Raw genomic sequence first — 16,488 nt, forward strand, 5'->3', positions numbered from 1 at the left:
CAAAAGAACAGCAAGTTACTAGAGGAAGAGATAGGAATGCTGCAGTCCAGCTTTCATCACTGCAAATGGCTTTGCAATATTCACGGATTTCACAGAGATCTTCTTGCTGTTATCTATTTCAATTTGCAAAGCCAAGAGAAAAGTTGAAGCGATAACCTTTACTTGAAGGGCAATTATTTCCTGCACTTCCAATAATAAAATGTCCTTTGCAGCAAAAAAGAAAAAAACATATCAACACTAAGTCAGGGCATGTGTTTATCAGAAACTTTAATCTGAGAGTCACAGCACAACAGCCAGAGGTCAACGTGGAATCCAGGGAAGCAACCAGGCAACACTCTACAGGCAACAGCTTTTCTGAGCTACTCCAGTGGCATGTTCTGAACAGCACAGGCTCTAACACTACCTTCAACTATTTCTCCACCAAACTGGGAGATCCGTGGTGAAACTATATGATTACCTTTCAGACAGGGTGTCCAACCCACAGAGAATGCATTGAAGTGACAGATTCACCTACACATCCCTTTTTAAGTAATTCTAAAGGGTATTCTTTCTTTTGGAAAAAAAACTATGCATTAATTCTGTTGTGTTTTTCTCAGTTTTCCCTTCCTGGTGGCTCCAGGCCTTATCAAACAGAAGCAGAATAAAGCTGACAGGAATACTCCTGGAGCTTTTGCCAGAAATTTGAATAGAAGCAGAGAAACCAAGCAGAGCATGGGAAGTTTCTTTCTCTTGGTGTTTGCCAGAAGCCCTCAGTGGCAGCACAGACAAACAAAACGTGCTTGTAAAGTCAAGAAAAATCACACTGGTTTGTTTACATACACTTGGAAAGCTAACAACAACAACAAAAAAATCTTCACAGAACTTGAAGTTGTTCAAAACAGAACTGCTCTGAATCCATTCTTTTTCAAGGGAAGTTTCTGGTATGCCAATTTACAAAAAGACTTTAAGTCCTGATTTTGGCTGGTAAAAAGCTGTAAATTGTCATAGTAGCAGTATCACGTAGCACATGCACAGCAGTATGTGGCAGACCAGGCTATCCCAGATTTCTGTTCTGAAAAAAGTCACTGAACCTAAAGGACAAGAATCAACAGCACAAAGACCAAACAGAATTGACTACATAGTGTAAATACATAGACTAAATAGCTCTAAGTGATATTTTCTAATGGCTGGAAGGGACAGAACACAAGAAGAGATGTACCAGAAATGGACACAAGGCCTCCACAAGAAAAAAGACAAGGCAAGAAATGGGGAGAAGGGGAAATCATAAGATAAAATTAACAAAATAGATAGGACAAACTCAAAAGTAATTTGAATCAAATGAGGAGGATTTGAAGCTAGTGTAGAACTTGCCTGAGGAAGTGGAAATTCAAAGTAAGACGACGGATGTGTTCTGAACAGCTCACTGGGGATAAAGTGAGAAGCTGAGCACTCAAAAGAAGAGGCAGTAGTTGTAGAAGTCAACACAACACCAAAGCAGAGAAATCAAAGACTAGTCAGATTTCTAATCTTAGTAACAGGGCCCAAACCATACAATTGCTCAGCTACATGAGGCTGCCTGAATGCGATAAGAGGTGCCTTATGACAGGCACAGAAAACCATCCTCTGAACATATTATGTGTAGTCTGTTACAAAGTACACAAATGGCATTGAGAGGCTGACAGTAAAACAGTGGGGTTAAAATTAAATTCAAGGTGCTGTCTTCCCTTCCATAAAACTGACATCATCACCTTCAGTCTGCTCTTCCCAAATTAAATTTCATATCAGCACACAAAATAAGGGCTCCAGATACACAGCAGGTTAACATTACAGCTCCATCTTCAAGAACAGTAAGACAGCTTTATCCAAAATGCCCCACAACATCCTTCTCTCTAAGTTAAGATATGTATTTGATGGGTGGAATGTTCAGTTGATAAGGAATTGGCTGGATAGTCACACCCAGAGATGGCCCAATGGCTTGATGTCCAGATGGAAGACTGTGACAAGCAGTGTTCCTCACGGGTCCATACTAGGACCAGTGCTGTTTAGTGTCTTTATTAATGATACCAACAGCGGAATTGAGTGCATCCCTCAGCAAGACTGCTGATGACACCAAGCCTGGTGGTGAAGTTAATGTGCTAGAGGGACAGGATGCCATCCAGAGGGATCTGGACAGGGTGGAGGAGAAGTGGGCCCAGGTGAACCTCAGGAGGTTCAACTAAGCCAAGTGCAGGGTCCTGCACCTGGGCCAAGGCAATCCTCCTTCTCCATACAGGTTAGGAGATGAGGCATTGCAAAGCAGCTCTGAGAAAAAGAACATGGGAATGCTCATGGATTAAAAGCTGGACATGAGCCACCAATGTGCATTTGCAGCCTAGAAGGCCAACTGCATCCTGGACTGCATCAAAAGAAGCATGGCCAGCAGATCAAGGAAGGTGATTCTGCCCCTCTGCTCTGGTGAGACCCTGCCTGAAGTACTGCATCCAGCTTTGGAGCTGTGAACGCAAGAAGGACATGGACCTGTTGGAGCGTGTCCAGAGGAGTGGTTCAATGATACGTAGTAATGCTGAAGAGATTGACATAGATGTAGTTTAAGAGACAATTAATTAATTCAGCTTTCATATAAGGAGAGTAGAAAGTATTTGCATGCTCTGGATTTTGGTAGAATATGGCTGTAGCTGTTTGAGCAGCTACAAAATTTAACCATAACAGTGGAACAGCCCTGAATATAAGTGAAGACAGGGGAGTAATAAATAATGAGACCGACAACCAATTAAGAGACAGAGTATATCTTGTTTTCAGCTAAAAGGGGTTCCTAACTAGTTTGTGCAGGAACGTGGTTTTGAGCTCAGGAATGTGTTTTGGTAACTATGGAGAAAATTGTAAAGAACATTCACTGAACTTTTTAACCTTTTCCTTCAGTATGAGGAAGATACCCAGCCTTCATCCCTGAAGGCCACCAGAAGACCCCCTGAGTGTCACTGAGCATGCTCTATCTGGGAGGAAACAATTTGCATAACCCTGCCTTTTCTTAGAAATTATAATGGATATGTATAGTTAATCTGTATAAATATGAGAAATTTTGCTTTAAACAGCACACATGTGGAGGAGTGATCCATCTCCTGTGTGCCCAGCACTGCAGTAAAGAATACTGGCTTAATAGTCACCAAGGCCAGTGAGTTTTGATTCTGGCTTTTCAAGGCTCAGTTGGGCCACAAAAGTGATCAAAGGGCTGGAGCACCTCTCCTATGAAGACACGCTGAGGGAGTTGGGGTTGTTCAGCCTGGAGAAGAGGAAGCTCCAAAGGGACCTTATAGTGGCCTTCCAATACCTGAAAGGTGCCTGTAACAAAGCTGGGGAAGAACTGCCCACAAGGACATGTAGCAACAGGACGAGGGGGAATGGTTTTAAACTAGAAGAAGGGAGATTTAGTTTGGCTATTAGGAAAAAGTTCTTCACTATGAGGGTGCTGGATCACTTGAACGAGTTTCCCAGAGAGGCAGTGGAGGCCCCATCCCTGGAGATATTCAAGGTCAGGCTTGATGGGGCTCTGAGCAACCTGATCTAGCAAAGATGTCCCTGCTTACTGCAGGGGGGTTGGACTAAATGACCTTTAAAGGTCCCTTCCAACCTAACACATTCTATGATTCTAAAATCATTCACCAAACCAAGAGCAAATCATGGGAGGGCAAAGAGTAGATAAGTAATTAGCTGCTATGATTTCCAACAACAACAAAAGACTCCAATGATTACAGCTTCAATTAACAACATCCCAACAGCATCATCTTCCCGATTCATGCTACCCACTTAGCTTCCATCTTATTCTTTCCACTATTACTCACCTCTTCTCTAACTGAACATTACAGTGAGGACACTTAATGTACAGATTAACGTTAGAGACCAATTGTAATCACAATTTACTGTTAATATCAAGATTTTTTTTTTTCTTCACAGTAATAGAAGAGAAAGAAACACAAGGCTGGTTAAAAATTATACTGCAAAGGTAGAAGAGAACAGAGGAAAGATTACTTCATCTAGGCTTATATTTTCTTTCTGATATCAAATTTACCTGCTGTGCTGGTATCATGATACAATTTGGTATTTAGAATACCTAAGGAAATTCAACACTGAATGATGTTCTGTGATGTACCGTGGGACCTCAGTTCTGTCACTTCAAACCCACTCTCCCTTTTGCAGTTTCTAGTCACATGCTCTATTTCAAACTGACCTTGAATTTGACAGTCAACTCCAACACCACACTAGATTTACAAACATGATTAGAGTATTAGATCAGGATACATCAGAGACCTTCCCCAACCAGACCCACATGTCCATGAACATGATTTCTGGTTGTGTAACATTCAGTAAATTGATCAACCCAAGCCCACATGTACAGAGAAAAGAAGGCAGCTCCCTCTTCTGGGGGAGACAATGCAGCTCCTCCTGTCCTTCACACACTCCACAGAACAGATCTGCATGTTCTTAATTCACCAACAATTTCTGGTTTGGTTTCATTTAAATCCAAACCACAGGATGGTACTGAATTGTTAAGATTACTCTGCAATTTCAGAAATTGGCCTGTAGAAACCAAATTTCTTGAGGTTCTACATTTAAAAGCACAGATAAGGAAATTCTGCCCACAGGTCTGTCTGTAACATTCTATCTCTAGGCAAAACACTTTAAAACCCAGCATTACTTGTATCACACATCCGCTTTCAGCCCAGGTGCAGGAACAGACAGGAGTTCAGCAGTATTATTTGCAGTACACATTTAACATCTGGCTTTTCTTACTGCTGCTCAAACTGCTGTGTGTCCCTGCCTCAAGAGACAGCCCTTGCCCTGCTTAATGGAATGGCTGCAGCTCTCCACCTGCCTGAGGCTTCACCACAGTTGCTAGCATGCAGAACGGAGTGACGAAGCGTCAGAGTGCAGGTAGACAACAAATGATGACACAAGTGAAAGGCAATAATCTGTATTTCAAGTGCTTACGTTAGGATCTTCTAGAAAAACTGCAGTCTTTCCTTTCTCAGACATCCCATCTGAAACACAAGGCTGGAAGTAACACTTTTCAGTCGTACAGCATTAGTGATTTTCTTTCTGCAGTTCTCAAGACACTCCATGTGGGTAAGAAATGCCGGCTCAGCCTGTAACACGCCAACCCGCACCATTTCCCAAAGGCGCTGCCAGGTCAACAGGCAAACCACACAATACAGCCTCCTGAATCAGAAAGCTCCTGCTTAGCTTTGCTACAAGCTTCCACAACAAACTTATGGCAATTAAAAGCAGGCTGTGCCCAACCTGTTTGCCTCTAAGAGCAGAGGTTATGATATTGTTTTGGAGGCAACAGTGAAAACTGCTGCCCCGGAGAAGATCTGGAGATGTGTCCCAGCTCCTCATTTAGAGCAGACGGGGCTAACACTCATGACCTGAGCACGCAGCGCTTCGGAGTTAGCAGCCACTCACTGGTCATACAACCAGGTGACTCCAACACCACAGGTGTTTCTTTTCACTTCTCAAAAGTCCCCTTTACATTGAAGCAGCAGCAAAACTCCAGGGCTTGTGTCACCTTGACTTTCACCATCTGACAGTTTCTTTTGCATAGAAAGATCAAGGACAGGAATCAAGTACCAGAGAACATTTGTTCAACACTTGACAGCGTAGTGAGGTTTTGGAACTTTTTTGGGTTAAGATGTTTAATAGCAGATAAAGGGATGGAGAAAAAAAAAAATCATATACTTTTAAAATCAGACTCAAAATGTAACTTTTATGCCATTTAAAATCTGCACTTAAAATAACCCTAGTAGTAAACTTCCTACTCTGTTCAAAAAGTATTTTGCCAAACAAATTTGATGAACAGCAATCAAAGCAAGTCTATACCTATGTGCCCTGAAAACATACTTATTGCTATGAATTATTTTCTCAGACAACACATTTCTGCCTTCCAAAACCATCAATAATTACATCTTCTGGTGAAAAAAATTAAACACCTCAGTTTATTTCACAATTATCCACAAACAGAATAGGGTACAGAGCTGAAAAAGTCTCCATTTGACAGCTGGAAACCTGTAAGAACAGACCACTGCTAAAGCCAAGAGAAACAGATGCTGTGATAAAAATTAGAGAGCACTACAGATCCAACATATATACAGGCTTTTCACAAGCACTCTTAATTCACAAATTGCAACAGGATGACTACAGTCATGGAGAGATTCTAGAAACCTCCTCACTATCTCTCATAAGGCAGGACCAATAACTTCCTCTAACCCTTTCATTCTACAACAGCTGCTCAGTTTGCATTTGAATTGTAACTAGGGTAGAGCAAAGCAAAGCAGAAGAAAACAGGGGGCATCTAAACCACCCCCATTGCTGAGTGACAAGGACAAAAGGACACAGTGAAACATGATGTCTTTTAAGACCAGATCGCCAATTTAAGTGCAGTTTGGTGTAGACTAGTGCAGGGGATGCCTTCCATGCTCTACCTGCTCCACAGACTTTGGCCCTGCAGGCCTTTTAATTCACAATTTTATATTAACATGGCTGCAGTCCAGGAGCTGCTCAGATCAACCCTGACTGAAATTCATGTGGCTTTTGGCTACCCTTCAGCAATTGTACCGCCATGAGTGGGAGAGGTTTACATATAGTGTTGATAAGGGCTAAAGACATCCTTGGAAAAGGATGGCTATTCATTGTCTAATAAACCTTGCTCCTCTACAAACCTTGTCCTCACCAGCTCCCCCTTCCCAAGACTCAAAGGTGTCTCAGTTCTTTTCTAACTGAGAATTCCAGGCAACAACATACACTTCAATATAAAGCAGCCATTCCACTCAAGAACACCAAACAATCTCCCACTTATTTATCAGGAATGGAAACTAGCAGTTACTTTATGGTTTGGATACAGTATCATTCTTTCTTAAACTCTAACTGTAGAGCCCTATCCAAACTGGTATTCCATGTAAAAGCTCTTAAGAGCCAGCAGTATCATCATGCACTGTCTAGATGAAAGCTACTGACTTACAAGTTACATAAGGAGAAACAGAATACACATAAGTTTTAGACAGGTAGGTTCTTATTGAAAGTGAAGGTAAACTGGCTACCTTGTTATTTGCATTAAAACTGACAGAAATCAACTGCTGGGAAAACAGCACTCGACCTTTCTTTCCATCTGCAAAACACTCAGTGTGCCAAGGAACGATTTTGCACTGTGGAGACAGCCAGTGCCTGTACTGCAGACAAAGCCTTCGTTGACACCTCATCAGTTCCTGGAGCACAGGCCCTGCTGTCAAAGCCAAATCCCAGCATTATTGTTTTCTGCATCTCCTCGACAGCCAGTTCTTTGCTCTTGGAACTCACCACCCACACAGGCTGGAAAGATTCACCTCCAAAGTCTTCCAAGTCCCCTTGGGATGAAGGTTTTGCACTCACAATTACATTCTCTGCACAGGATCTCTACTCCCTCCTTACAGAAGCAAGCTGCAAGAGCACTTCTCCCCTTCAGCCCGATACACGTTCTCTACAGTAATGATCATCTGTGGTAGCTACAGTTGAGTGTAATTTCTACACTCACCACTGAGTATAGAAAAATTTCTGCTGGCACTGCTAGTTTTGGTGCTCCACGAGGGAGCAGCTTCTACTCAGAGCTGCACTGGATTACAGCAACAACCATCACTTGATTTAGTGGATTCTGCTGCTTTAGTACTAACTATCATTGTCATGGTTATTCAAGAAAAAGGAGTTTCATGGCTCTTGATCTTTGGATGCCAGAAAGAGAAAGTGATAGGCTGAACATTTGTTGGATGTTTGCCCTTCTCCACAGCAGACTGGCTATCAGTAACCCTAGATTAAAAGCCTCAATACCACTAAACTGTGAATTTTTAGTTTCTCATTATGATAACTGGCACAAAGCACCACACTGCTATATTTCTGAAAGCTCACCTGACTTTAGCTCTTACTTAGTGGGGAAAGTGAAATCAGGACAAAGACTTCAAAAGGGAAAAATAAAAAGTAAACTATTTCAGAAGGTGGAAGCCTAACAACATACTCCAGCTCCTGCATGCCCCCCAAAAGTAATCCTAGATTAGACCCGCAAAATAAGATCTCATCAAGTCCAGGTGTTCTTCCTTTTCTTCCCTGGCACAGAAGCCCAAAAATGTTTGGACTGCCCCAGGGACAATGACACCCAGAAAAGCCTCTTATTTCATATGCATGAAGCAGATATGCACCTCCACTGAGACAGACTCGAAAAAGAATCTTGTTTACTCCCAACCACAGGCAAGTCTGTAATTAATTTCTTATAACTTCAGTGGCACTGCTTTACACTGGGGAAACAAGGTTGTGCAGTACAATGAACTGGTTAGAAGAAAATTAAACACTAACAACTCACTCCTTGCACGACTGTCTCCAAATTAAAGGTTTGTTTTGTATGCCAGAGTCAGCTATACATATGCCCTCTCTGTAAACTATCAGGAAGTCACACAGTTTACAGACAAAACCAGGTTATACTGAAAAACTGTCAGCTTCCAACATGGACAGCCTGTCTTATTAGTCCTTGAATTTGATTGTGGCAAGACCTCCATTTTTCTAGTGCTTTCTACTGCCACTCAAGCATTTTACTAAGACTGTTATTTGCCTGTACAGCCTGTGCAAGTCTGTATGTATTACTTTTGCATTTTGCTCAAACATTTACCACCTGCAGAAACAGAGTGCCCTCTAGCTCCAGCTGAGCTCAGGAGAAGCTTCCTAAGAGCGTTTCCTTAAAGTTCAGTACCTACAAAGTCGAGAGCAAGAGCGCTCTGTGACTTGGACTCTTACCTGTCCTGGGGTCAAAGAGCTGGTTGGCCTCCAAGTCTGTGAACGTGCTGAAGCAAATGGGGCATTTAAAGGAGGCGCGATTGGTGGAGTCCCTCTCGTCCGTCTCAATCCTCCTCCTCATGTGGTCCAGCTTGTACTTCACCACGTTAACCAGAAGGCGGTAGTTGATGAAGTAGTAGTTATGACGGGTGGTTTTGCCATCCGGAGCCGTCTCTACCCTCATCCTGCATTTAATGAACTTGTCACCCTTGAGGGTGTTGAGGACAGCCCGCAACTGCTTCCTATCAAACTTAAGGAGCTCTAACATGTCCTCTTCCTTCACACAGGGGTTCCTGATGAGAATGTCCAGAGCCAAAGCATGTTCAATGCCGTAAAAGCCACGCACGACATATTTGGCAAGGCGTTTGAGAGCTGCTGGGACCTCAGTGAGGACATCCGGGTCAGTCATAGCAGGTTCAGATCTCAAGCTTCATGTATACTGTAATGAAAAAAAAGGCAGATGGATTCTTAGATAGTCTTCTGACTTCAAAAGTTTTGATTTATCTCACTTATGGCTAAGAAAAGGATGGGGTGTTTTACATTTCTCATTCCCAAGATGTTAATAACGCCAGTGCTGCAGAAGTAAAATTAGGAAACAGTACCTCTCATTTCTAACAAAATGGTGGAAAACCTCAAGCACACAAGAAATTGGCAAAACAACATACAATAGATTTCATTTCTTCAGTCACCACCAAGAGTGCTAGAATAAGAAAGCTCTCTTGGAGCTGAGCTCTAGTAGACAGCATCATGACCAGCTGAGACTTTTAGCTTGGGTGAAGCAGAAAAAGGCTACAGCAAGAAAGGTCCTAAAACAGCCCAAGAGAGCAGCAGACTCTTATGGTCCCAGTTAATGCTACTTGATCACATTATAATTAGCCCTGCCTGCTTCTACTCCTCAAGACATCACTGGGCAGATATGTATGAGGACAGCTTGCCAGTACAGACTGGTATGCATTCAAGCAAAAGCTCCCAGCTGCACAGTGAGACTAGACAGACTTTCTCCTTACTTTCTGATAAATAGGCCTTAGTCACCTGTCTGCAGCTTGAAAGCTGTTAGCACTACCAGGTTCTACATCACCAACTGCTTCAGCCTTGATCTCAGATGAGGCCTTCGAAAGGTCTCATCCTTCATTTTAAGAGTCTCACATTCAGACCTCAGAAGCCCATAGATAATACAGCACAATAAATAAAGTTTAAATTTCTTTAAAGAATCAAGACTCAGTGAACACAAACAGATGATGTGTTTTAAAAGTATTCCATTAAGTTTCCTTTGGGTTATGTATCATGACTTACCATGCTGCAGCAAGGCAATTTCTAAAGAAATACTCTATTCTCACTTAATTTTTCTTCATATTAACATCAAATGGCCATGACAGTTACACACTCAATATACATAGGATCATGCATCACACAAGGAATTCTTCATATTTTCACCCTTGACACATGAAGAGCTTTTGGAATACTAACTCAGAGGGTTGTACTGCCAGTTAACTTCAAATAAAACTTTGAATAGTCTTTTCCAACAAGATATTTGTATACTAGTTTAGGACATGAATAAACATTTCTAAGCAAAAGGTTCCTTCAGCTGAAGGACCCCACACCTTCAGTTCTGTTTGTCACCACTAAGCACTTACCACGAACAGTAAAACTCTGCCAATCTAAACTATAACATCTACAGAGATTTCACATACCATGTACCTACTTCCCCATTATTTGAGGCTTAAATGCTGGGAAAGAGGAGAGCGACAGAATACAAATGGATCTGGATGGGTGTCCCATTTTCTTTGTTGCTATGATAAAACCTATAATATCCTTTTTGACAAACACCATTACAAAACTTTTCTGTACTCCCCATACTAAGACACCCCCTGAAATCACCCAGCTTTACATGTAATGGAGCAGCTGATGACTCACTTCTACCAACTCAGACTACTCAAAAACCTGTGATCATTTATCCCAGTAGCCTGCTTAGATTTTTTTTTTTCTTTTGTATGAGAAACACTGACCTCTCAAAAACCTTTAAGGAACATTACTCACTGAAGGTTTACATCTCTCAAACCCTCGCCCTCTTCTGCAACTGGGGAGATACGGTCCCTTCAAAGTTTTGGGACATTGAAACTGCAAAGGCTGTAGGCTGGGGAGATTCACATTAAATTAACTAACACTGTCCTTACTGACTTCTGGGTAAGAAAGAAAAAAACAAACCAACAAATCCCTTTCTTTTAAAAAGCTTCTGTAGCTGAGCTTTTCTTTTACTGTAACTTAGGGGCAAATAGTATTCATAGCACTCAAATGGAAACAAACGCCTGTTGACTGCTGGTGTGCAGGCTGAGAACAACCTTTCCACATCCAGCTCCAGCTTCTCTTCAAAAAAAAAAAAAAAGAATTAAAATATGTTTATCACAGCATGAATTTGCTGTGAAACAAATACTTTTAGAGTCAGCTTCTGCATGCAACACACAATGATTTACTCTCACACAGAGGACAGTTTTATGGAGCTCTGTGCTAGAGGCAAAAGCATCAGCAATAAAAGATGCCCCATCATGAGTTAGCCCTACAGTGTTTTTGAATCCCTAGGTCAGGCCTGATCTGAATATTGCCACAGGATGTTACCCCTGAAAGGCAGCTCAATCCTACTGGCATTTTTTTAGTCTTTCAGTCACTTGAGGATAGTTCTTGCTTTTGACTGAACCTGTCAGCAACACACTGATGCTATAACAGCGTCAATGCAGCTGGCCACAGGCCTTTATTTATTCAAGCTGATTAACTCTAATTCAGAATTTAAGCACCAGTATAACATTAATGTAAAGATCAACTTTAAACAAAACCTGGCATCCCAGAAGAGATTTAAAAAGTCAAATGTTTAAAGTCAAAAGCCTTTAAGTGCTGATCTCTAAAATAAACAATACTTCTCTGCTCAGCAATTCACTGTCACCAAAAAATTCCTTGCAGAATAACCTGGCCACAGAACCTGCAGCAGACACAGTGACCTTCAGCACATCAGTTTAATAACAAAAAAAAAAAAAAAAAAAAAAGGAGAAAAGTGTTTTTAAATAAGCACATCTCACTCTGGATACCTCATCTGAGAGACAATGGAAAGCATTGTCTCTCAATGAGATTCTTGCAGAAGACAGGTGCAGATTTCCACAGCTGCTTTCAAAAATCAATTTGAAGGTACAATTTCCCAAATAATGCTCTCAAACAGCTTAAACTGAGACCTACAAGGCACCAATAAATAAAACCACCTCTAAGAGGATACACTTTTCCCTCAGTTTCAGCAACAGTTGGAGAATTAGTAATATTTCTTAGTGTCAACCACTAGAAAACATTTTTCCCCCCATGTGTGACCAGGATTCTTTACAGATCGTTTTTCCTCCTCTAACAGGTTTTTCTCAGCAATGTCAAATCTTCTATAACCTCAAGTAATGGTGGGCAACTTGAGTTTAAGACTGGCTTTCTTCCAGACATGAATACAGAGACATACAAGCATTCTGAAAACACTGCAAGCCATTCATCTCCACTTCAAAAAGTTGATTAACCAGGATTAAATTCTAAATCCTGCAGAAGACAGCATTTGGGTGGGACAGCAATTTGACCAATTGAAAAAAAAAACCCAACCACCAAAGAGCACTCTTGCATGCAGCACTGTTGACCTTGTAGCAAAGCTTGACAAGTAACTTAACTCTGGAAATGAGCATGGGCACACCTTCAGCAACCCCTTTTTATACATTGAAGCCTAATGCTAATGAGGGCTCAAACAGGATGACAAACATTTTGCAACATTATTCTTGATAATCATTTTCTCAGTTAAGCTAGGTGATACAGAAGGAAGGCACCAGAGAACACACACCACTGCTAGAAGTGACCACAGGTCAAGGTCTTAACACATTATTTCTCTAGAAGCTGACATCTGGCCACCCTGCCACAAAGAATCCCAGGCTACAACATACTAACTCCAAACCCTTACTACCTTTCACCGGGCAAGACGGAGCATAAACCAGCTCACAAATAGTAACCCAGTGCCATGGGAATACTGGCTTAAAATTCAAAACCCAGGGACTTTACCATTGCAGCCCTGAGCAGTGATTTCACCTTCCATTGAAGCAGTAAGTCAAACCTGAATTAATTATGTGTGCAAAGAAATACGATAACATCTCCTAACGAGGTTTTAATGGACGTGCATCTGCTTCATAATGATGTGGGTACTGACCTTAATAATGTACAAGCACCAGGGATGTTGTCAGGGGGGAAGAAAAACAAAAGAAAAACAATGGCCAAGGCAAGCCACTGTGTGGTAAATACCTACAGCACCAATAATAGAGCTCACTGGACACCAGGACATTCAGAAACACCCCAAACGGAAAGTTTCAAAATTTAGAAATGGGTTTTACTAAGAGACAGCCACTGTGGAATTGTGTTGGGTAATTACGTGGATACAATTCAGTACTATGGGTATAGTAGGAGTATTCAGGTTTGCTGTCTTGTATTATCATAGAGAGACAGCAACAGCAAGAAGAAAACAGTGAGGTAGCTGGTCGGGGTTTTTTAAATTCTTTAAATATAAGAATAAATACTGATGTGGCTATCAAAAGACAACTCTGGGAAGAAAAACCTAAAGCTATACTACACAACCAGATTTGATGGGTTAAATATATATATATATATATTTATACCAGCATACAGACTGCAAAATGAAGACTAGCCTAGGTTGAGTAAAATGCATGAGGCATAGGTCTTGATCACAACTAGAGAGGTCAGAAAGGAAACTGAAAAGAGAGCAAGTGACCTCAAAAAAAAACCCACCCAGTATGACGGGATGAGAGACCATAAAGAAGCCAGAAAGTAACTGGGAAAACATTTCCACTTTCCTGATACTACAGAGCAACTGAACTCTTCTGTATGTGTAACAGTTTCAGGAATTCTTGTGTGAATTCTAACAGGAACAGTATTACAGACAGCGGCTCTGCTCTTCCTGCTTTTCCTGACTAATGCCAAGACAAAAGATTGACACAGTAACAAAAATCAATCGATAGAAGCTGTAACATAGATGACATGGGAACGACAAGTCAGGAAAACATTAAGTCAGGCAGTAAATTAACCTGAAATTGTATCCAATACCACAAATGAACATCAACTTAACTAGTAGCTTTGAAGCTTGCATTGATTCCAGTAATATGTTTTCTTAAAAAAAAAAAAGTCTCGTTTTTCATATATTTGACAAGGTAAACTTTTTAAAAAGTGGGATATTCTAAATAGAAGTAAACTACTCTTCAGACTGATTTGTGTATGCAAGCATAAACACCTTCATAACACCCCCAATCCCTTTTGAAGAATATGTGGAGCTGCAGGTTTGGCTGGGAACCTAGGTCTATCAGACATACTGCTCACACTTGTAAACGCGCTTATTTTTCCCACATTTAGTTTAAATTCTTAGTGTTCTTTTTCACTAAGTCTTTGAGACTACATCTTGATGATCTATTTGGAAAACATTTCTTCAGGCTAGTGCCGTAAGACTTTTAAAAAGACAAAAAATTTACTCCTTTACAGCACTGACACTGTGTCCTCATGAAAAATCTAAATCAGGTTATAAAATAAGAGCCTCTCACCTGTAATTGCAGCAAAGCACAACAGCCTTCCAGGAGCAAGTACACACCACACCCTACTCCAGCAGTCACTTGCAAACACCAGATCCTTGGGGTTTTTTTAGTTTCTCACTTTAATAAAATTTAAAATTCTGTCTTCCAGAAGATGATGAGGTTGAGAGGAACAACTCTGAATCTTCACGAATACGGGAGGGGAAGGCACAAGTTTCAGAACTACAGTGGGAAAAAGAGACTATCAAGATTTGGAATGTCTGTACAATGTAACCTTGGCCACTAATCAGCCTTTACAGAAAACGGCACACAGCCGCCCATTTTCAGGTCTGCTTTTTTATTTGCCTTGCTCTGTAACAAGTGGATGATCTGTGCAATATGCCCCTACTATCCAGAACTGTCTCTATTCTACATCAGCTGCAAACCCAACATCTTCTGGGATTCTACCTAAGGCCTATGGAATTCCCTTCCCTGAAGACTCGAGCAGCAGTGCTGCGCAGCCTTCCTCCTGCTCCACATCTCCATGAGAAACCACCTCTTTTCACTGCAAGACCTGCCTTGAAGTATTAAAGGAGAACAATCTGCTGTCATTCAAACCCTACCATCTGGTTGGCATTACATCAACTGAAACCAGGATGCTGCAGGTACCAAAGGGTTTCCTTCTCTTACAAGGAGAAGTTGTGCTGCAGCTGCACACAGAAAGGTTGATGGGTCTGGCTGAGATTAGGAGATTTTCACCTAATTTCACAAGTAAAAAAAAAAAATGTATGGAACCACAGAAGGCCTAAATACACAAGGCAGGAACTGAACAATGCAAGCTTGGGATGTAATTCTCAATCACATTTGTAACCTAAAGCTCACATAACAATAGCAAGCTGTCAGTAAATTAAAGGACTACCTGTGCAGGCACATACAGCAGATGCAGTAGAAGATGCAGAAGAACTCTGAACACATTACCACAATGTTAGCATTGACAAACTGTTTACAGTTGTAGCTGTAGACAAAAAAAAAAAAAAAAAGGAATGCTGTTTATTGAAGGCAAAGCTTGGTGGCTAGAATAGGGAAGGTGCAAGCTTCTTGTTATAACTTAAGCCTAATTATACTCTCCCTCCCATAAAGAGGTCTTTCTTTTCCTCCCCACGCTTCAGCCACAACCGCAGCCTGTTCCACACTAATTTTGCCTGTTACCTCCTAATGTGGCAAGGTGAATCAAGCAGATGATAAAGTGAAAAAACTAGCATGTCAAAGAAAAAAATCGGGTATTTTTGAGGTAAGGCAAGGGGCAAAAGTTCAAGAGCCAAATTATTTATGTTACTAGAACAGAGCCTACATGAAGCAGAAAAATGAAAGCATGGCTAGGGATATTTAAGTGAGCTATTCCCTACGTGGTTGCAGAGATTTTGCATTTGACTCAATTGTAACATGAAGCCACTAGAATATTTTAACCTTGGACAAACTCTTAGAATTTACACTTCTGTTTACACACGTATCAGCAGAAAAAATGTCTGTCATACTGGAGACACTTGAGCATTAGTCCTCACATAATCAAGTTAAGGGTACTGATTTTCTAAAGGCAAAAAAAAAAAGCATTCGTCACAAATACCAAGCCTAAGAAGTCACGACTGCCTTAACATACACTATGCTTAACATTGGATTTCTCTGTTAAGTCTTTAACAGGACATGAGTGGTATGTCTGACTTTCAGGAATTCAGGAGCGAAGTAACAAAGATTTATGAAAGGAATTAGGTTCAGAAAAGTTTTAGTTCATCAGTGTGCAGCAAATAAGATGCATATGCTACAGATGAAAGCAATAAAGAAACAGAGAAACTAAATAAGGAGATACTAAATTAGCTTTAATTCAAGTAGTTTCTTGTTTAGAATTCCCCAAGGTATCTGGTTCGGAAGTGAGCTATAAACAGTATCTTAAATGGACTGGAAGGCAGGAACGAAACTCCCATCATCTCTTACTGCTGTCAGAAGGGATATTTGCTCCTCTCCCAAGCATATGGCTCTGCCCTCTCCCATGCCTGCTCCAGCACTCACAACACCTTCTTATGCATCAATTTATGCC

General features: G+C 41.1%; 1 protein-coding gene across 1 annotated transcript in view; it reads right to left on the bottom strand.

Moving 5' to 3' along the window:
• Positions 1–9,232, bottom strand: part of GTF2E1 (general transcription factor IIE subunit 1) — a gene marked incomplete at its 5' end in the record, with an annotated part of 48,333 nt that extends 39,101 nt beyond the window's left edge. Inside the window, one exon of the mRNA XM_084265148.1 lies at positions 8,785–9,232. Within this exon, the coding sequence (XP_084121274.1) occupies positions 8,785–9,232 (448 nt within the window). The remainder of the gene's footprint in view (positions 1–8,784) is intronic.
• Between the last annotated feature and the right edge of the window lie 7,256 nt (positions 9,233–16,488).

The sequence above is a fragment of the Gallinula chloropus genome (genome assembly GCF_964237585.1).
Source record: "Gallinula chloropus genome assembly, chromosome: 1".
Classification (NCBI taxonomy): Eukaryota; Metazoa; Chordata; class Aves; order Gruiformes; family Rallidae; genus Gallinula; species Gallinula chloropus.